The 21,539-nt window shown below is 43.8% G+C and overlaps 1 protein-coding gene and 1 non-coding gene across 3 annotated transcripts in view; one reads left to right on the top strand and one right to left on the bottom strand.

Moving 5' to 3' along the window:
- Positions 1-21,539, top strand: part of LAMA3 (laminin subunit alpha 3) — a 293,103-nt gene that overhangs the window by 162,899 nt on the left and 108,665 nt on the right. The window contains exons 22-29 of one of the 2 annotated variants that reach the window (XM_066352202.1): positions 55-152; positions 1,131-1,284; positions 10,364-10,524; positions 14,426-14,534; positions 16,643-16,740; positions 18,033-18,177; positions 20,546-20,672; positions 20,756-20,895. In XM_066352202.1, the coding sequence (XP_066208299.1) occupies positions 55-152; positions 1,131-1,284; positions 10,364-10,524; positions 14,426-14,534; positions 16,643-16,740; positions 18,033-18,177; positions 20,546-20,672; positions 20,756-20,895 (1,032 nt within the window). The remainder of the gene's footprint in view (positions 1-54; positions 153-1,130; positions 1,285-10,363; positions 10,525-14,425; positions 14,535-16,642; positions 16,741-18,032; positions 18,178-20,545; positions 20,673-20,755; positions 20,896-21,539) is intronic. The other variant, XM_066352204.1, reaches the window with a different exon arrangement.
- Positions 17,622-17,697, bottom strand: TRNAA-CGC (transfer RNA alanine (anticodon CGC)). Its single transcript has one exon. It is a non-coding gene; the product is annotated as a tRNA-Ala (tRNA).

Genomic DNA, 21,539 nt, shown 5'->3' on the forward strand with positions numbered 1-21,539 from the left:
AAGATAGGGCCACCATCAAAGTGAGTAATTGTCCCTTTGGCTTTTCTTTCCTAGGACTACCTGGTGCTGCTCCCCAGGGACTACTACGAGGCCTCCTCGCTGCAGCTGCCCGTCACGGAGCCGTGCGCCCCTACTGGACTTCCCCATGAGAAGTTAGTATGGGCAGTGGGAGCCTCGTGGGGGTCCTCTCATTCAGGAGACTTTGGTGCAAGGGTTTGCAGTGGCCTCAGGATTACAACAGCAGTAGGATGCCCTGAATGATTACTTGTGACTTTTTTTCTCTGTAGTAGTCGCCCATCTTTTATTTAAGAACCACAATGCACTCTGCACACCTTGGCTGGCACTGAAACATAACTCCTGACCTCTAGCATGCAGAAATGCTGATGCGTGCCCAAGCGGTACCGTCCAGGTCATGCATCCAGTCAGGGGAGGAGCTTAAACATAACTCCCGCCCTCTAGCATGTGGAAATGCTGATGTGGCCCTGGCCGGTTGGCTCAGTGGTAGAGCGTCGGCCTGGCGTGGGGGGGGACCCGGGTTTGATTCCCGGCCAGGGCACATAGGAGAGGCGCCCATTTGCTTCTCCACACCCTCCCCCCCCCTTCCTCTCTGTCTCTCTCTTCCCCTCCCGCAGCCAAGGCTCTATTGGAGCAAAGATGGCCCGGGCGCTGGGGATGGCTCCTTGGCCTCTGCCCCAGGCGCTAGAGTGGCTCTGGTCCTGGCAGAGCCCCTTGGTGGGCAGAGCCTCGCCCCTGGTGGGCGTGCCGGGTGGATCCCGGTCGGGCGCATGCGGGAGTCTGTCTGACTGTCTCTCCCCGTTTCCAGCTTCAGAAAAATACAAAAAAAAAAAAAAAAAAAGATTTAAGAAATGCTGATGCCTGCCCAAGCAGTACCGTCCAGGTCATGCATCCAGTCAGGGGAGGAGCTTAAAATAGAAAGCGAGTGTGTGGACCTTGGCTCTCCCCTTCCTCGTGCTGATGAGAACTTACTCCCGATTCCTGTAGTAGGTACTCAGTAAGGGCTTGTTGAAGTAACGATGAATGAATGGAATGGGAAAGAGTCGTTGGGGGTGCACTTTGATGCTCTGTGTTTTGTTCCCAGTTGTAACTGTTGTATTTTGTTGTTGTTGAAGTTGTCTGCTTTACCAGCATTTGCCAGTGACCCGATTCCCCTGTGCCCTGGCTTGTGAGGCCAGACACTTCCTGCTTGATGGGGAACCACGACAACTGGCCGTGAGGCAGCCCACCCCCGCACACCCAGTCATGGCGGACCTCAGCGGGAGAGAGGTGGGGCAGCCTTTTGTTTACTGTCAAAGCTATTACTACCCCCCCCCCCCCATCTGTGTCTGCTGAAAACCCTTGGCTGCAATTGCTTCTCAAATTCAGGGGAACCTGGAAGGATTTTCTCAGAGTTACTAATTAAAGGTGTACTGCATTCTCTGATTCGGGTAGGGGCTGGGCAGTATACTGCACTGAGCCATGGTAATTTGTCTTAAAGCACTTTCTTTTTTTTTCTTTTCTTTTTTTTATTCATTTTTTAGAGAGGAGAGAGGGTGAGAGAGAGAGAGAGAGAGAGAGAGAGAGAGAGAGGAGAGAGACAGAGAGAGAGAAGGGGGGGAGGAGCTGGAAGCATCAACTCCTATATGTGCCTTGACCAGGCAAGCCCAGGGTTTAGAACCGGCGACCTCAGGATTTCCAGGTCGATGCTTTATCCACTGTGCCACCACAGGTCAGGCCGACGAAGCACTTTCTATACATAGCGGGAACATGGGCAACCACAGAATCCTGTCCTTTGGACTCCCTGGACTTTCATGGGTGCATTCTGTTCTACCTGATTCCGGGCAAGGTCTCTCGAAAGGGCTCCAAAAACTACACAGCTTACCTTAAAAGGACGCAGCACTCACTGACTGTTCAACCCCTTGGGCTAGGCAGTTGGTAACAGCTGAATTCCTTGAGCTCAGAACCTGGAACTGCTACACCCCAAGGCACCTCCCTCATGGCTTGGAGGACAGGTTATTACAGGTCTTGGCGTTATGTTTCTTCCAGGAGTTCTTTGAGCCTCACAACACTTTAAGACTATACTAATGTAAAATCTGAATTAGAAGTGCTGTATATCAGCAATAACAGTAAGAACACAATGCACCACCTCAAAGTGAAGACCCGGAACAAAAACTCCCTCCTTTGTATTTTCATTTCTTATACTTCACAGCATTCTGCTGTGTACCTTTGAGGTCTGTTCATGTGGGGATTAAATTTGTGGAATGAAACTATATATGATATTAATTCTTGCTGAACATGTAGATGTGTACCTTTTTAAAAACTACGTTTCCTGCCTGACCTGTGGTGGCGCAGTGGATAAAGCGTCGACCTGGAAATCCTGAGGTCGCCGGTTTGAAACCCTGGGCTTGCCTGGTCGAGGCACATATGGGAGTTGATGCTTCCAGCTCCTCCCCCCTTCTCTCTCTCTGTCTCTCCTCTCTCTCTCTCTGTCTCTCCCTCTCCTCTCTAAAATGAATAAATAAATAAAAAAATTAAAAAAAAAAAAAACAAAAAACTACGTTTCCAACATTTTCAAGGCAGCAACTGTAGGATTTTAAAGATAGTCTTTTTTTTTTAATTATTTTTATTCATTTTTTTAGAGGGGGGGGAGGGAGAGAGAGAGAGAGAGAAGGGGGGGAGGAGCAGGAAGCTTCAACTCCCATATGTGCCTTGACCAGGCAAGCCCAGGGTTTTGAACCAGCAACCTCAGCATTTCCAGGTCGATGCTTTATCCACCGCGCCACCACAGGTCAGGCTAAAGATAGTCTTAAGTTCAGTCCTTATTTTATTAATTTTGTTAGAATTTGTATTTTACAAAAATTTGATACTTGTAACAGGTAAAGCAATATCGATATACGTAAGGAAAAATGAAATGATCTTCTACCCCATTCTAATATTAAAGTAGTCCACTGAATCCTTCCCTACCTATGCAGTACACACACACACACACACACACACACACACACACACACGCAGACACATATCTACATACTGTACATACATGTGTATGTGTTCCCCAGACAGCAGGAGGTACAGTTGCGAAAGGCTAACTTCCAGGAAGTAAAGCTGGTGATTCATGAGGCGGTGTCCTTTCCTCTGACGTAGCCTGAAGCACTGAGATACTATACAATATGCATAAAACTAAATGCTAGGCTGTCCAGTTTTATTTAGCAGTCCTTTTTACTGTTTGATCTAAATGCTTACAGACTTTTGCTGTCCAGTACAGTAGTCACTAGCACTGTGTGGCTATGGACATTTTAATTGATTAAATATAAGTAAAACTGGCCCTGCTTGGTTGTTCAGTGGATAGAGTGTTGCCTGGCATATGGACATCCCAGGTTCAATCCCTGGTCAGGGCACATATGAGAAGCAACCATCTGCTTCTCCACCCCTCCCTCTTCCTTTCTCTCTCTCTTCCTCTCTTGCAGCCAGTGGCTTGATTGATCTGAGCATCAGCCCCAGGTGCTGAGGATGGCTTGGTACTGGTGCATCGAGCCCGGACGGGGTTGCTGGGTGGATCCTGACTGGGTCCCATGCAGGAGTTTGTCTCACTATCTTCCCTTCTCTCACTTAAAAAAAATTAAAGCTAAAAATTCAGTTCCTTGGTTGCACTAGTTACATTTCAAATGCTTAGTAATCACATATGTCTAAAGGCCATCCTATTGGACACCACAGATTTTCTTTTAGCTAGTGAGAAAGAGAGAAAGAGAGGAAGGGAGAGAAATGAGAAGTATCAATTCTTTGTTGCGGCACCTTAGTTGTTCATTGATTGCTTTCTCATATGTGCCTTGACTTGGGGGGTGGGGGTGGGGCCCAAGTTGAGCTAGTGACCCCTAGCTCAAGCCAGCGACCTTGGACTTAAACCAGAGACCTTGGGCTTCAAGTCAGCAACCTTGGTCTCAAGCCAGCAACCATAGGGTCGTGTCTATGATCCCACACTCAAGCTGGCAACCCTATGCGCAAGCTGGTGAGCCCTCTCTCAAGCCAGATGAGCTCACGCTCAAGCCAGTGACCTTGGGGTTTTGAACCTGGATCCTCAGCATTCCAGGCCAACGCTCTATCCACTGCACCACCACCTGGACAGCACAGATTATAGACTTTTCACCATCACAGGAAGTTCTATTGTACACACCAGGGGTCCCCAAACTATGGCCTGCAGGCCACATGCGGCCCCCTGAGGCCATTTATCTGGCCCCCGCCGCACTTTCGGATGGGGCACCTCTTTCATTGGTGGTCAGTGAGAGGAGCATAGTTCCCATTGAAATACTGGTCAGTTTATTGATTTAAATTTACTTGTTCTTTATTTTAAATATTGTATTTGTTACTGTTTTGGTTTTTTTACTTTAAAATAAGATATATGCAGTGTGCATAGGGATTTGTTCATAGTTTTTTTTAATGTCCGGCCCTCCAACAGTCTGAGGGATAGTGAACTGGCCCCCTGTGTAAAAAGTTTGGGGACCCCTGATACACACTATAATAGATCATTGTGCTAAAATTCAGAGACTAATGGTATTAGGCCTTAGAAATCATTTGATAGTCCTACCTGTGAAGGAATCCATTATACATTATTCTTGTAAGATAATTCATTTAGCCTCTGTTGAATATTTAAATTGATGGAGGACTCACCTCTTCTAGAAGAAGCCTATTCCATTTTTAAATAAACCATAATTATTAGAAAGTCCTTTTTTATATTAAGCTAAAATTATCAATATAATGTTTAACATGAGGCCATTATAAGCCACCTGGAGCAATGCAATTCTCCTTTCATTTTGGTGGTTGAGTCAGTCACTAGTAACTACCTGGGCCTAAATTTACTAGTACAGTATACAATATGCAGATAAGAATAGTAGCTACGTTATGGGTAATAAGACCATCTATGAGAGACTCTTGTGAGGGTGCCTGGCACACAGCGATCATTCGGGTACTATTAGTCATATGATTCATGTGATTTTGTCTGGACTCTAGGCTGAAAGGAGAAACAACCCACCAAATCTAGCTCATGTGAAGGGCTGTGTGTGTGTGTGTGTGTGTGTGCGTGCGTGTGCGCGCGCGTGTGCGTCTGCATGTGTGTGTGTGTGTGTGCACGTGTGCGTCTGCACGTGCGTGCGTGTGCGTGTGCACGTTTTCTTTTCTAGGAGGCAGGGAGGTCGGGCAGGACTCCACGGGCAGGGACTGAGTGTATTCAGGTTTCCCTGCAATCCACGCGCAGAGAGTTACCCGGTTCTGACAGAGGCCTCCCCTTCTCTCTGTGTGTTTGTCTGTTCACTTCTCCTCATTTTCCTACTGATAGCTCTTTGTCTCATACGCGTGCCACCAAGACTGCTCTGCTACCTTTGTCACCTCCTAGTTCCAGCATTCACTACCACCCGAGTCTCCCTCCTTCCTTCTCTCTGAGAAGGAGAATCTGGGTAGTTCATCCTTTTAAGTCAGAGCACACCTGTTTTACGCCTCTGTCTCTTGTAAACAAACACATAGCTAGATGTTTTCTATATTTTAATCTTCTGATCACTTCTATTTTACAATGTGACTTTAATCCATTTATATTTATGGTGATTACTGGCATATTTGGACTTTTATCTTGTTTACTAGCTTTTTACTTACCTAAGAATCTTTTTCTGATTTCTATAAGATTGATACAGTGTCTCCATCTCCCTGAGTGTTTGATAGTTCTAGTTGTTTTTCTGGTCTTTTAGCGGTTACCCTTAACATTTGCTCGCAGACTATAAATTTTTCCAACAAAGTCTAAATTTATTCAGTAATCCTGTTCTCTCCTTGTACTTGACAAAGACTTTAGAATACTTATTTACCCATTGTAAACCAACATCCCAATTTCTGTTGTATAGATATTGTATTTTTACCCTTTCCCCCCAGACTTTGAGGCAGATCATAAGTTTCATCTCAATTCAAATACATCACATACCCTCCTTTCCTGTCTCCCTCCTCCCTTTCCCTTCTTCCTATTTTCTCTCCTCCATTTCTCCTTGGAGAATTCTCTGCTGGAATCCTTCACCTCTCTTCTTGACTCTGGCTGTAGTCTCTGGGCCAAGCAAGGCACAGCCATTTCCTGAAGATTCTCATCACCACACCGCTGTCCAACATACTCTTCATCTCCACTGTATTGGATCCTCCTTATCCTGACCATTGAAACTTCCTTTTCTTCTTCTTTTTTAATTTATTTTTCATCTTGGTAGATATCCTCTGATGGTGTCCCGAGGAATTCTGTGTAGGAAGTACATTTGTTTTGAGAGTTCACATATCTAAAAATATCTCATTATACTCTCAATCTTGATTTTTTTTTTTTACTTTGGTTAGTTATAAAATTCTAGATTAGAAATCATTTCTCTCCAGAATTTGATGACAATTCCCTACTGGCTTTTAATTTCAAGTGTTGCTGTTGGGACCTTACATTCTGATTCCAGTTCCTTGGATGCCACCTGCTTTTCTTTCTTCATTTTTAAAGCTTCTGGGATCATCTATCTCTTGTTTGCTGAGATTTCACAAGGATGTGCCTTGATGCAGGGAGTGTTTTAGTCAAGATGCCGGGCTCTCTGCAGACCCTCTTAGCCGGGAAACTTCCATCCATCATTCTGGGAAACTTTCTTTTTTTTTTTTTTTTAATTTTATTCATTTTAGAGAGGAGAGAGAAAGGGAGAGAGAGAGAGACAGAGAGGGAGAGAGAGAGGACAGAGAGACAGAGAGAGAAGGTGGGGAGGAGCTGGAAGCATCAACTCCCATATGTGCCTTGACTAGGCAAGCCCAGGGTTTCGAACCGGCGACCTCAGCATTTCCAGGTCGACGCTTTATCCACTGCGCCACCACAGGTCAGGCTGGGAAACTTTCTTGAGTTATTTCTTTGATAATTTATTTCTTTATCTTGTTAACCTACCTTTACAATTTTTTTAATCTTTTTTTTTATGCTTTGGGAGATTTCTTCAATCTTTTCCTCCAATGCCCACCACAACCCTACACATACACACACTTAGGTTTCGCTTTGATATAATTAGTTAACATCCATTTGCTTTCTGACTTCCAAAATTTTGTTGATTTTTTTCTTTTGGTCTGTTCTTTTCCTCTTTTCTATTCCCCTTTTCCTCGCGGGTTTATGGTTTTAAAAAAATTGACTCATTTTTGTGGAGGGAAGATGAATAAATATGTATATTTAATCTATTATGTTTAACCAGAAAGTCCTAGGACAGACTTGTCTTCATTTATCTTTCTTATTCAGTACTCCCTCATCTTTTCTAAGGATCTCTTCAGTGGCCTCCTAATTAGCTCACCCACATTGGTCTGCCCATTGCATCTACCAGTCCATTTTTCATAACCTAGGCAGCATGCTCATTTTGATAGAAATATCTAGCCATCACTGACTCTCTCACACACACAATTGGAACATTGAAGTAACATCCTATTGCTCTTAGGATAGAGACAAAAAAAATTGATGTCCTATAAGGCTTTCACTCTTCCTAATTTTTTTCTTCTTTTCTAAATGAGAGGAGGGGAGATAGAGAGACAGACTCCTACATGTGCCTCAACCAGGATGCACCTAGCAACCTCTGTCTGGGGCCAATGCTCTGCCCATCTGGGGCCATGCTCATAATCAAGCTATTTTTAGTGCCTGAGACAGATGCTTCATGGAGCCATCCTCGGTGCCCAGGCCAAAGTGCTCGAACCAATTGAGCCATGACTGTTGGGGGGGGGGAGGGAGAGAGAGATAGATAGAGAGAGAGAGAAGTGAGGTGGGGAGGGGTGGAGAAGCAGATGGTAACTTCTTCTGTGTGCTCTGACTAGGAATTGAACCCAGGACATCCACACGCCAGGCCAATACTCTACCACTGAGCCAACCTGCCAGGGCTTACCTCCCAATTTTATCATACCTCTCCTTGCTCTCCGTTCCTCACCACTGTGACCTGCTTTCCCTCTCTGGAACTTACATCGCATGCTACCCTACAGCACTGCGTGTCATCAGGTAACCTCCTGCTGCAGGCTGTTCCCGTGGCCTGAATGCTCTTCTCTCCCCTCGTGGCCTGGCTATCTCTTCCTTGTCCTCCAGTGCTCAGCTAAGTTGCTCTTCTTTAGGAAGTCTTCTCCCTCCTCAGCTCTCTGACTAGCTCCTGCACCCTTCTAAGACCTTTTCCAAGCATTTGTCATATGTGTAATTTCACACTGTATTTATCTAACTCTCTAATAATGATTTGATTAAAGTCTGTGGGCAGAGACCAGGTCTGTCTTGTTTCCCATTGTATGCCCATCACCTTGCTGATATGGAATGAGTGTTTAATAAGAACATGTTGATTAGATCATTCTGAATCCTCACTTTGACATCAGACATGTTAGTTATCTTTGTATAAGCAGCATGTTTGATACACCCACCTTTTATGTCTCCATCCTGAAACACTGATCGCCAGGTGAGGGCAGTTCTGTGCCATAAAACTGGAAAGATCCCACCAGGTTAACACTTTTTGTTTGTTTTTTAAGTTTCCTCTTTTAAAAATAAGTGACTGATAATTAACAGCAAACAGTAAAGTTTCTCTTTGCCATCTTTTTTGTCTTTTATCTGAGTATTTCAAACCCCACTTTTACCATCAAATATATGCAAAACTCTTTTCACAAGTCTTCCAAAAAGCAACCCACAGGACTGAGAGTAAAGAGAGTAATAGGATTTCTAATAGTGCTATAGCACTAGCAGCCAATAGTAACTTCTGTGGGAAGACACAGTGTATCATTGGCCTGTGTGTGGGGTGGAGACAGACCAGCCTCTGTTGGGAGATACCCAGGAGAGAAATGCTTGTAATACTCTCTCCACATGGACCGATAGCAGCATCATAGTTCACTCTGTAACATGGAAAAGTAGTGTGGATAATCCACAATGTTTCTTCCCCTGAGGGAGGTCTTTCTATAATTTAAGTGATAGAAAATCACTGTGGAAAATAGTAGTTATGTGGCTCAAGGCTGTGCAGAAGGAAGAGTATATGTGAATTTCCTGAGGCAAGGGGCTGGAGGATTGTAATGAAATAGCATAACATTTGGCTGGGCCTGAGTTTATGAGCTGAAGTGAGTTAACCTGCTAAGGGGTGTGTTCTAGTATTGGCTCAGGCATTAAATATGCATATACGCTTTGACTAGGAAATTCTATTTCTAGGAATCCCACAGAAATAATAGCATAAGGAGATATATATGTATATATGTACATATATATATAACATATAGATAGATAAACATATAACATTATATGTTTTAGGGGAAATTAGAGATAACTTAAGTGTTCATGAATAGGGGATTAGTTAAATAATTTATTTTACATTCATATTATGGAATGATAGGCAGCCAATTAGAAAAATGAAGTACATCTGTATGTACTGGCTATAGACGCATAAAATACTGTTGAGGAAGAAAAAAGCAAGTCATGGCAAAAAGCAATAATCACAGTTATAATCATTACTATTTGTATAGTGCTTACAGCATGCCAAATACAATTCTAAGAACTTTCCAGGTATGGATTCATTTAATGCTCAGACTAATTTTAAGAGGTGGGCACTATTGTCATCCGCATTTTGACACAGGAAGATACTGAGGCATCCTCTAGGTCACTGAGCCTTGGAGGCAGTATGAGTCCAGATTCCAAGTTCTTAACCAATAGGGGCAGGCCGGCTTTCTCTGTAAAGGGCTCGCCAGCTAATACTGCATATACTTCCAGCTTGGTGGGCCATGCAGTTTCTGTCTCAGCTACTCAGCTCTGCCATGATGGTGCAAACGATTCCGTGATTGCCTGTTACGATTACAGTTTTTCTTTCTTTTTTAAAAATAGTATACATACATGAGCATTTTCAGACACAGAAAATGGTTTAGAAGTATGAAAACCAAGCTATTCTGTGTCATTATCCCAGGAGTAGGATCTGTGTATCACTTCAGATGATTTGCATCTGTATAAATTAAAGTTTCTTTTTCAATTAAAGAACAGTTAAAGGGCCTCAAGGCATACTTCCATTCTTTTTTATTCCCCCATGGAAAAGTTGTTTTTGCTTCAAGTTGTGGAGTGTCTTTTACCTTGAGAATCAAGGCAAATATACAGGTAGAAAGAGTAGAAGCTCCTAAATGTAGGGTTGCCAAATTTTAGAAAATAAAAATAATGGGTGCCCCATTAAATTTGAATTGAAGGTAATCCATAATTATGTGTTGTTTATCTGAATTTCATATTTAATGGAGGACCACATGCCTTACAATGATGACGTAGGAAACTATTTCCAGTTGTCTACTCAGCCCTATTTTCACCATTCCTGTGTAAATGCCTCTAGTACATTTTACGTCTGTCGCTCGGACTCTCCGACAGGTGGAACTGCACCTGCAGCTGCGGGTCCCGCAGGTTGGCCACTATGCGGTTGTGGTCGAGTACTCCACGGAAGCGGAGCAGCTGTCTGTAGTTGATGTGCATGTGGAGAGCCCTGGGTCTGTCCTGGATGGCCAGGTGAACATCTACAGCTGCAAGTACAGGTAATCGGTCCTGCCCTGGGGTTTCCTCTGGAGCCAATAGTCAGAGGTCAGCTTTGGGAACTTGGGTTGTTATCTGGATTGGAAAGTTGTTTTCTCTTCGAGGCTGATCTTGAAAATAAGCAGGCTCCTTGTCGAGTGATCCCATGTCACCACCCAGTGTGGAGTATGGGGAGGCTTCTCTGTAGGCAGTGTCTTGAAAATGTTGCATTTTCTTGGAAAGTTGTATGTTCTACTTGTCATTTGGGCTCAGAGTCATATGGAGCAGCCAACTGTACTTTATTCTCTGTCGCCCCATTGGGTGGCACAATGGCCTCAGTGCTCTCACATCAAATGCTGTGCAGGGTGCACGGGTGTGTGGCAGGGGAAAGTCTTGTTCTTTGGGCCCTGGCCGGTTGGCTCAGCGGTAGAGCGTCGGCCTGGCGTGCGGGGGACCCAGGTTCGATTCCCAGCCAGGGCACATAGGAGAAGCGCCCATTTGCTTCTCCACCCCCACCCCCTCCTTCCTCTCTGTCTCTCTCTTCCCCTCCCGCAGCCAAGGCTCCATTGGAGCAAAGATGGCCCGGGCGCTGGGGATGGCTCCTTGGCCTCTGCCCCAGGCCCTAGAGTGGCTCTGGTCACGGCAGAGCGACGCCCCGGAGGGGCAGCGCATCGCCCCCTGGTGGGCAGAGCATCGCCCCTGGTGGGCGTGCCGGGTGGATCCCGGTCGGGCACATGCAAGAGTCTTTCTGGCTGTCTCTCCCCGTTTCCAGCTTCAGAAAAAAAAAAAAAAAAAAAAAAAGTCTTGTTCTTTGTCACACCCATCCCAACGCACCCTTCAGAACTAGAGATAATTAATGTTTGATGATCGTCAGATAAAAAATAATTTGACAAAGGATTTTAACATTTCACCCCAATGTCCATCTCTTCCAAGAGCTCTGACAAGGATTTATTAAAAGTTGTTTTTTCAGCTTAATATTTCAAAATATAGGCAAATGTTCAGAGTATACTTTAATTAAAGAATCAGTACAGAGGGTGTTTCCACTAGAAATTAATGTTCTACTTGCCTTAGGCCCTGGAAGTCAGAGGCAGCAGGTGGAGAATGGCAACAAACCCCCCCAGTTCGTGGTCAAAGCCTTGAATGTTTTGTGGCCTCTACTTTCATGTCCCTTTTTGTCAAATCCAAGATGACCTGAAGTATTGAGACATTTTCCCTGTTTTGCAAATAAAAGAACTTGTGAAAAGTGTTACTTTTAGTAGCTTAGAATGGAAACTTTTATGAGACTTGATGAAATTGTTATTGAACTCACATCACACTCTCAGCAACCCGAAAAAAGGAACTATGAAGGCTTCTTTCTTTTAAAAATATTTTTGAAAATATCTAATTCACCCCTTTCTCTGGGATGATGATTTGAAAACCAAAGGATATAATCGTATTTGGATTTTTTTAATAGGAGTACCAAATGGGCCAAAAAAGTTCCCCAACACATTCTTTCATTATTTGAAAATATTAGCTTCGCCTATAGATGACATCAGCAACCACTAGAATGTACACTCCCAGATGGGTGGGTCACCTCTCCACCTGCATCCTGGTGACTGTTGGCCACAGAGATGGGGCACGGCTTCTTCACATCCTGTCTGTCCAAGTTCACCCTCAAGATCAGCTCCCCTTCCAGGTCACATGGTCTTGTTCCTAGTCCGTGGATACGAAGTTGAGATGGCTAAGGGGACACAAGAAAGCACTCCTAAGGACCCTGGTAACTCTCTGGACTATTATTTCAGAAGAGGCTGAGACTATCTAAGCCAAGCAGAGGAGTGATTTCAAAACCAAAGGAAGAAAGGACACCCTTCAGGATTCCATAAGCATTATCTCGTGACCTTTATCTAAATGACACATTGGGGAAAGAACTGCATGATCTTCTCTAGGTCGTTTTGACTGTGGATTTGATGACATCAAAGTTTTCCACTACCAGTCTCCATGTAAAGTTCCAAGACAGCCATGCATGAGACCAGGAATCACTTTTATTGGACTTAACCATTCCCAGGAAGGTCCCATAGTATGTATTCACTTCCCTAAAATATTTCCTTTTTCTTTACTTTGCCTGTCATGTGGACAAGTGGAAATGAGCAGGCTACAGATATTGGAGTCCAAATATGTGCAGTTGGAAAATATTTGATCTGGTAAAACTTATTTCAAATGACAGACCCTTTCAGCATTACAACATCTCCTCTTGAGGTCTGACCCTCTTTACCAGTGTTTCTCAAGTGAGTTCTATGTTGTTAAAAAAACAACAACCCAGCAGATAAATAGTGGTTCTAGTGGGAATACCATTTTTCAAAATAGCACTATGGTAGATCCAATCTACCCTCCCTAAGAGAGGTAGTCATTAATGATTACATCAATCCAGTTATTACTGTTAATCTAACCTTAATAAGAATTTAATAGAGGATAAGGATAAATCTAAACCTAAATGAATCACTTACTATATTTAATTTCCAGGATTACATTTGAATCCAAAAGGAATGCTTTTTAGTTGACACACACTCATACTTCCATACACATGTACAAACAGGGAAAGAAAATGACTATTTATTATTTCTAATATATGCCACAGACTTTTTCAGCTCTTTATACACCGTCTTATTTTAATCCTCACTCCAAAAGTCATTGCATGAATTATTTCAAATACAGTGTTGGGCAAAAGTAGGTTTACAGTTGTGAGTATCTGAAACACAAAGCTTATTCTTGTATTATTATTTATTGAGTACTGTATTATTTTCCATGTGAACAACTGTAAGCCTACTTTTGCCCCACCCCGCATTTCCCAGAGATATTCACTTTGTTTTAGTATGTCAGTCGTTCCAAGTTATATTTACGGACAGAAAAGCTGCTACACAATATGAAGTCAGAAACATTCCTCAAAACATACTTCCTTTATGGCCTGACCAGGCAGTGGCACAGTGGATAGAGCATTGGACTGGCACATGGAGGACCCAGGTTCAAAACCCCGAGGTCGCTGCTTGAGTGCAGGCTCACCAGCTTGAGCACGGGGTTGCTGGCTTGAGCGTGGGATCATAGACATGACCCCATAGTCGCTAGCTTGAGCTCAAATGTTGCTGGCTTGAAGCCCACAAGATTGCTGGCTTGAGCACGAGGTCACTGGTTTGAGCAAGGGGTCACTCGCTCTGCTGGAGCCCCCCAGTCAAGGCACATATTAGAAAGCAGTCAGTGAACAACTAAGAAGACTAAGGAGCCACAACGAAGAATTGATGCTTCTCATCTCTCTCCCTTCCTGCCTGTCTGTCCCTCTCTCTGTCACAAAAAAACCCAAAAACAAAAACAAAACAAAACCAATTCCTTTATGGGTTTTACCACGATAGTGTATTCTTGGTTCAAAACTGTTTTGACTTTTTAAATGTTCCTGAATTCGGCATTTGACTAATGGGACAGAGGGAAGGCGCACCACTGGTAGAAATGAGGAAGGACGAGGAGGAACAGACTGAGCTTCCAAAGGCAAATTCTGCGTATATCTCACGATGGTGTGTACGGCCAGCCACACTCACTGATGTGGCATGAGATGATGGTTTAGAGGCCAGTGGGCAACAAAACCCACCAAAAGTACCAAGGATATTGGTAAATTTCAAAAAAAGTCTGTGTCTTCAAAATCAGACACTGTTGACCCTGGAGCTCTTTTCTCCTGATGACTAAACCAAGTACATATTCCATAAACCCAGTGGAAGAGGTAAGCAAGGTGTTAAGTCCTGAGAGGTGCAGTCGGACCACAGTGGGGAGGCGCTTTTCCCATGATGATCATGAGCTACCTCCCTCTTCACCTCATTGTGAGGAAAATTCACGGTTGCCACCGGGTTATAAATAAGAGAAACTTAAGCGTAATCAGGATACGAAAACTGTTTTTTCTTGCAGTGTCCTCTGCCGGAGTGCTGTGACTGATGGCAGGGGCCGTGTCGCCGTCTATGAGCTGTTAGCAGATGCAGACATTTGGCTCAGAGCACATATGGCCCGATTCCTTCTGGTATGCCTGTTGGATTTTAGAAGCATTTGGTTGATATCTATGTTTTTTAAAAAGCTTAATAAAATTCTGGCTGGTTTTTAATTACATCTATATAATTAATCCTGGAATGAATTGCCAGTTTTAGAATGTTTAATCTTCCCATCTAAAAATCTACATATCTTGCTTCTTCTTTGTTTGAGCCATTTTTCTAGCACCCAATAACGTTTAATCGTCTAATTTGAGCACATCTCACAAAACCCTGGTTCATTAATTTTTATTCATTGGTGCTGTTATGAATGAAATAACTTTTGTCATTATATTTCCTAGTTTATTATTATTGCTGGTGTAAAGAAATACATTAGTTACTGTTTATATTCTTTCTCGCTTTACTATTTTATTATATCTATTAGCTTCTTGACAAATTTCTTCAGAATTTTAAAGGTTGTAATCATTTGGTGTTTTTTCCCAGAGTTTTGTTACTCCATTTCAAAAAGAGGATTGATTATTCAGTTAATTTGATATATACTAGTAAGGCTTAAAATGCCAAGGTTGGCAGATTGAAAGTGCTTTATGTCCACCCTTTTAGTAGTAAACATAAATGTTGAAAATTATGATAAACAGAGGCAATGAGATCTTGGCTAGGAATGGGTGGCCAGATTTACAATAAATATCTCGGGAGCATAAGATTATCTAAGTATGAAGCAACTTCCTGTTACTGCTAATATTAAGCATGCGTCACACCCTGGGAAATGCCAGGCAGCCTGTTCTAGTGTGTTTTAAATATTTGTTCTTGACAAGTATGAAAATCTTCCAGTCTTCTCTAAAAAAAAGTACCTGGAAATCAATTTATTATTATTATTATTTGTATTTTTCTGAAGCTGGAAACGGGGAGGCAGTCAGACTCCCGCGTGCGCCCGACCGGGATCCACCTGGCATGCCCACCAGAGGGCTATGCTCTGCCCATCGGGGGGTGTCGCTCTGTCGCGACCAGAGCCACTCTAGCACCTGGGGCAGAGGCCAAGGAGCCATCCCCAGCGCCTAGGCAAACTTTGCTCCAATGGAGCCTTGGCTGCGGGAGGGGAAGAGAGAGACAGAGAGGAAGGAGAAGGGGAGGGGTGGAGAAGCAGATGGGCACTTCTCCTCTGTGCCCTGGCTGGGAATCGAACCCAGTACTCCTGCACACCAGGCCGACGCTCTACTACTGAGCCAACCAGCCAGGGCCTGGAAATCAATTTTTGAAAATTATTTTATAAAATGTATAATAATTTAAGACTTTCTTTTTAAAATAACAAATCTCTTTTTAAACATAACAATCCAATTGAATCTTAACCTTTTTATCTTTGGAAGTTATAATGGGGCTGTATTTTTATATATGAAGCATAAATTTTCCTTTCTTGGAAGTAGTCAAGTATCATTCAGAGTCAAGGCTGACAGAATATAAGCTCCGTGAGGGCAGAGATGTTATCTCTCTTGGTCTTGCAGGGTCCCCGGTCTCGCAGTAGATAGCCAATAAAATATTTTGTTGTTGATACTGAATAGCTTTATGATCAAGCTAGTAATACAGTTTTGATTTAAAGTGAAATATATTAGTAAGTTAATAACTGAGTTTCTTTATGACTCAAAAACTAGCTCTGGAGACAGTTCCTTCCACAAAATCCAAATGTGCCTTAGATATGAGTCATTCTCTATAAAGAGAGATTATTAGTAGCAGAAGCAGACCTTACTTACTTTGAATAGCAGACCCCCGGGGCCTCCCACCATGCCTCCCTTTCTCTCTGCCAATAGGTCTAAAAAGCGAGCATCAGCTCAGGACAGGAGAGAGGAAAAAGGCACTAAAAGTCACTGAAAAGGAATTTTTTTAAACTTTCATATGGTTTTGTTTCTATATAACTATTCCAAGAGCAGTTTAGTCAGTGGGTTTTAATAACAGGAGCAAGGATGTGTTGCACATAGTGATGTTGTATGGAGTACCATCATGCAATTTTTACTACTTTAAAATAACAAATATAATTTCTCTGGATGAATTCTTAACAGCTGGTTTTTAACTTCTTTACTTAACAGCTGGTTTTCATACCATTAATTGTGCTAATAACTGCAATGTACCTTTTTGCACTGTTTTTGCTCGACAGCATCAAATTTGTATCCTACCCATCGAAGAATTCTCAACTGAGTATTTGAAACCTCAAGTACAATGTATTGCCAGTTATGGGCCATTTGCTAATCAAAGGTAATGTGTTTTCTTCCTTCGTCCCTCATTTGTGCTCTGGGTGGTACTGTGATGCTTGTAAAGGCTGCAACTTTGTACTTCACGTCAGAAGTGATCATAGGTGAAGGTGTTCAAGGCTGGTGATGTTAACAAACAAACAAACAGCTAAAGAGTTTATCCTAGAAGTCTTTCTGGAATTCCATAATATCAGGAAACTAACACAGTAGCAACTGGAGGGAATGGGGAAGCCCAGCTCTCACGGCAGCGACTCTGAGTTTTATTCTGAGCTCTTGTAGACTCATTTTGTCCTAATCTTTTCACCTTTGTGTCTGAGGCTCTTCGTTTCAAAAACCATAAAAATAATGAGCCACCTCACAATGGTCTTAGGGAAATTAGCTAACCAATGTTTATAGGGGTTTGGGTAGGGTTGTTTTAATATAGATTCAATGATAATTTTTAGACGCAGTCACAAATCTGTGCACATGGCTGAGACTACGGAAGCTACCAAGGCAGTGAAATCTGCCTGTGCCTAAAGAAGTGGTGTGTCTTTGTTGTCTTTGGTTTTACACAGTTTCTTTTTTGTTGTTTTTTGTTTTTTTTTTGTATTTTTCTGAAGCTGGAAACAGGAAGAGACAGTCAGACAGACTCCCGCATGTGCCCGACCGGGATCCACCCGGCACGCCCACCAGGGGCGATGCTCTGCCCACCAGGGGGTGATGCTCTGCCCCTCCGGGGGTCGCTCTGCCGCGACCAGAGCCACTCTAGCGCCTGGGGCAGAGGCCAAGGAGCCATCCCCAGCGCCTGGGCCATCTTTGCTCCAATGGAGCCTTGGCTGCGGAAGGGGAAGAGAGAGACAGAGAGGAAGGGGGGGGGTGGAGAAGCAAATGGGCGCTTCTCCTATGTGCCCTGGCCGGGAATCGAACCTGGGTCCCCCGCATGCGAGGCCGACGCTCTACCGCTGAGCCAACCGGCCAGGGCCAGTTTTACACAAATTTATGCCAACATTTATGTGGAGAGGTGAATAATAAGGTTTCATGGCATTGATCTCATTTAACAACTAATTTTAGTTCTAGAGAGGGAAGTTTCAGTAAGTTTTTAATATATAGTTTGCTTTTCCTCAAAATTAAGATGTTTCTTTCCGTTTTAGCTCATTGTATTGAGAAGGCATCTGGAATACGCTGGCCACAGTCCCCTGGCTCCCCCAGATGGGGTCCTTTTGAACCTCTCACAGTCTATGCTCAGAGTCTGTATCTTCACCAATGGGCAGGCTCCCTTCTGTGGTTATTTTTAAAATAATGTTTTCTGTGTTTCAGGGCCACCTGTGTCCCCCTGTCCCCCAAATCTCCTCCAGCAGCATTAATTTTGGATGTCCCACGTGGTAGACCTTCCCCTCTCCTGCCCCAGGATCCTTCGCCATCTACGGATACCGTCACTGGCATCACCTTGGAGACACCGCAGGTAGGACTCCCCAAGTGTGTTGTTTCTAAGCCAGTGGTTCTCATAGTGTGGCCCTCAACCAGCCTCCTCTGGGAACTGGTTCAACATGCAGATTCACAGGCCCCCACTCAGAACTGCTGAATCAGAAACTCTGCAGGAGGGGCCCAGGAATCAGTGTTTTAACAAACCTCCCGGGGAATGCAGATGCCCCTGACCTTTGAGAACCTCTCTGCTCAACCGTGGAGGCTTCCAGACCTGCAGGCCTCTGGGTCATCCTGTCTGTGACCACCTGTTCCCGATGCTCTCTTTCCCTCCTGCGTTTCTTTCTAAAGCACTTGGCAGCTTCTCGCCGCCCATCTGGCGAGATCTCATCTTTTCCTGGGCTACTGCTATTTAACATTGCTGAGTTGATCAGCTTCCCAAGTTGGAACGCAGACACTTTAGAATAGCTGCTGTGGGGAATGCAGTGTTTTTGTATCGCCAGCTGCACAAGCACAATGCCTGGCAGGAAGGAAATTCTCAATAAACATTTATTAATTAATCATCTAGAGCAGCGATTTTCAACCCTTTTCATCATATGGCACACGTAAGCTAATTACTAAAATTCCATGGCACACCAAAATATATATTTTTTGCCAATCTTACAAAAAAATATGTGTAACTTTGATCAATTAAAAAAATAATAGCAAATACCTACCATTTTGGCTTCAAAGTGACTTTTTAAAAAATCAGGTGCTTGTACTTGTATATAAGGAGTTCTGGGCCTGACCTGTGGTGGCGCAGTGGATAAAGTGTCGACCTGGAAATGCTGAGGTCGCTGGTTCGAAACCATGGGCTTGCCTGGTCAAGGCACATATGGGAGTTGATGCTTCCAGCTCCTCCCCCCTTCTCTCTCTGTCTCTCTCTCCTCTCTCTCCCTCTCTGTCTCTCTCTCTCTCCTCTCTAAAAATGAATAAATAAAATAAAAATAAAATTTAAAAAAATGAATTAAAAAAAAAAAAAGGAGTTCTGGTACCAAGAATTAACCAATCATATGACACCGTATTATGTGATGTGACCAAGAAGATGCAACTCTATTTTATGACCTATATATTTATGGCTCAAGTCTGGGCACTCACACCAGACAGTTATTGTTGTGTTGGCTGTTGTCATTTTTTTTATTTGACATTCAAAGGAAAGAGAGGTCAGTGCCCATGACTGAACATTCAAGTATTGCATGTTTTAAAAAATCTTTGTAGCACACCAGTTGAAAAATCACTGATGACAATGAAATATAGTAAGGGAACGCATATTTTGCACTGTAAACTACTAAGTCACAAGACAACATTTGTTCTGATGATAGTATGTCTTTTTCATACTAGAGAAGGCTTGTGTCCTCTCCCGTTGCATCGAGTTAGGAAATTAACAGATCTGAGAGAGAAAACCTTGTAAGATCTCATATGGGAAAGAAAGCCAAAAATAGTAGAGGGAAACGAGTTGAAATCAAGACAACCATATCCTAGTCCAAGTTTTGTCACCTAGTTAGTGTATGACCTTCAGCAAGTTACTTACCCTCCCTGCATCACGGTTCTCATCTAAAAGATGAGGACAAACTTTTGTTGTTATTCTTATAGGAATTTTTGGAAGGTTTGAAAAGACTTCTTACATAGTGAGGTTTTCGGGGCTCCGGTGGCACAATCAGTCAGCATGTAGTATTTACAGCACAGAGTGAAGCTTTCTGGGGAGAAGAGTGCTCACACTCAAGCTTGAAAAAATGGAGGGATGTGACCGGTTTTCAGTGTCATTGCCTGGGCGTGAGGGAACGGGGAGGGCTCCCTCTCCCTCCCGTTGGCTAGAATTTGTGTGGTTTGAACATCCTGCCTGTGCCGAGGGGTGAACACCTGAGCTTTCTTAAACATTAGTCCAGATGTGGGACCAAAGAGAAAAGATGATGATGGTCTTGGACCTTGTCAGTACTCAAATATGTAAAATGAAGTCTGATTCTTTATCACACATGGCTGTTACAAGTAATACTTTAATACTATGAACATTCTTGTACTGCCTTTTGACAAACATATTATGCATTTTCATCGGGTAGGTATTTAGGACTGCGATTGCTCAGTTATGTGTTTTCCAAAGCGATTGCACCCATTACTCTCTCTCTCTGACATCATTATGGTTCTACCAACCGGGGGTTTCTCTATTCTGCGATTGAGGAGCATATCTGTTGTTTACAGTGTAGGTGGTTACAAACAAAGCTGCCATAATCATTCAAGTGAAGGTTTTAACTTCACTTGAATCAGTAAATACCTCAGTAGTTTTGGTTTTCAACCCCGAAATCCCCTGTGACTCTACTTATTCATAGCTCTGCAGCTTGAGGAGAGTCTTTTTTTCTCCCTCTTCCTCCTAGAACGAAGTGACCCTGAGAGGACTTGTACCACACCCGGGCCACTATGTTATTGTCATCCATTTCTATCAGCCAGCACACCCACGGTTTCCTGCACAGGTGTCTGTGGATGGAGGGCGGCTGCGGCCAGGTGAGCTGCAGGGAGCTGGCCCCGTAGCCGACTGCGTGCCCAGACCGTGCAGTGGTGTGACAAGACCACCTCTCTCCGCCCAGGTGTCTTCCGGGCCTCTTTTTGCCCCCATGTGCTTGGCTGCCAGGACCACGTGATGGCTGAAGACCGGGTGGAGTTTGACATTTCGGAGCCCGAGGTGGTTGTGACTGTGAAGGTTCCAGAAAGACAGTCCTTGGTGTTGGTGCGTCCTGCTTGTCCCTCAGTGCGCTCTTCACATGGTCGCTGGGTCGGCCATTCTTTGTGTCTGTTTGGCTCAGGACTACAACTCTTCCAAGGAACTGAAGTCATACTTATAGGAAAATGTGTAAATTTAAACCCACCTTTTACCCCCCCCCCCCAAAGTGTGTGACAATTAAAATCAAGTGAAACTGGAATAATAGAGAAGTAAGTAGGAAGACTACTCCCTGCAGGAGGGGCTGCTGAGTGAGTGCCCCACGCGACCTCTCAGCGCCTCCTCAGTCCTCCTCGGACTGGTCTCCTGAAGCGTTTCAGACGCCTTCATTCTTAACACTTTCTCGTTATGGTTTCCAAGGCTACATTCTCATTTTTTTTCTCCTTTCTTTAGTGCTTCTTCCATGATTTCTCTCTCCCTTTGTCCCCACATGTTGTCATTCCCTTGGGTGGGACCCTGAGCCCCTTGCTCTATCATTTCTCTTTGAGTAGCATCTGCTGTGCCTGTTGATTCTATTCTGTCCTCTGTGAGAGTGGCACCCACCTCTGTGAATCCATCTCTGATCTTTCCTCAGCTCTAGACCCACAATGGGACTCTCTCTACTGCATCTCTGTAGCGAGAGATCTCACAAGCCCCACAAACTTAGCCGTTAT

Source organism: Saccopteryx leptura, chromosome 11 (assembly GCF_036850995.1).
Source record: "Saccopteryx leptura isolate mSacLep1 chromosome 11, mSacLep1_pri_phased_curated, whole genome shotgun sequence".
Taxonomy (NCBI): domain Eukaryota; kingdom Metazoa; phylum Chordata; class Mammalia; order Chiroptera; family Emballonuridae; genus Saccopteryx; species Saccopteryx leptura.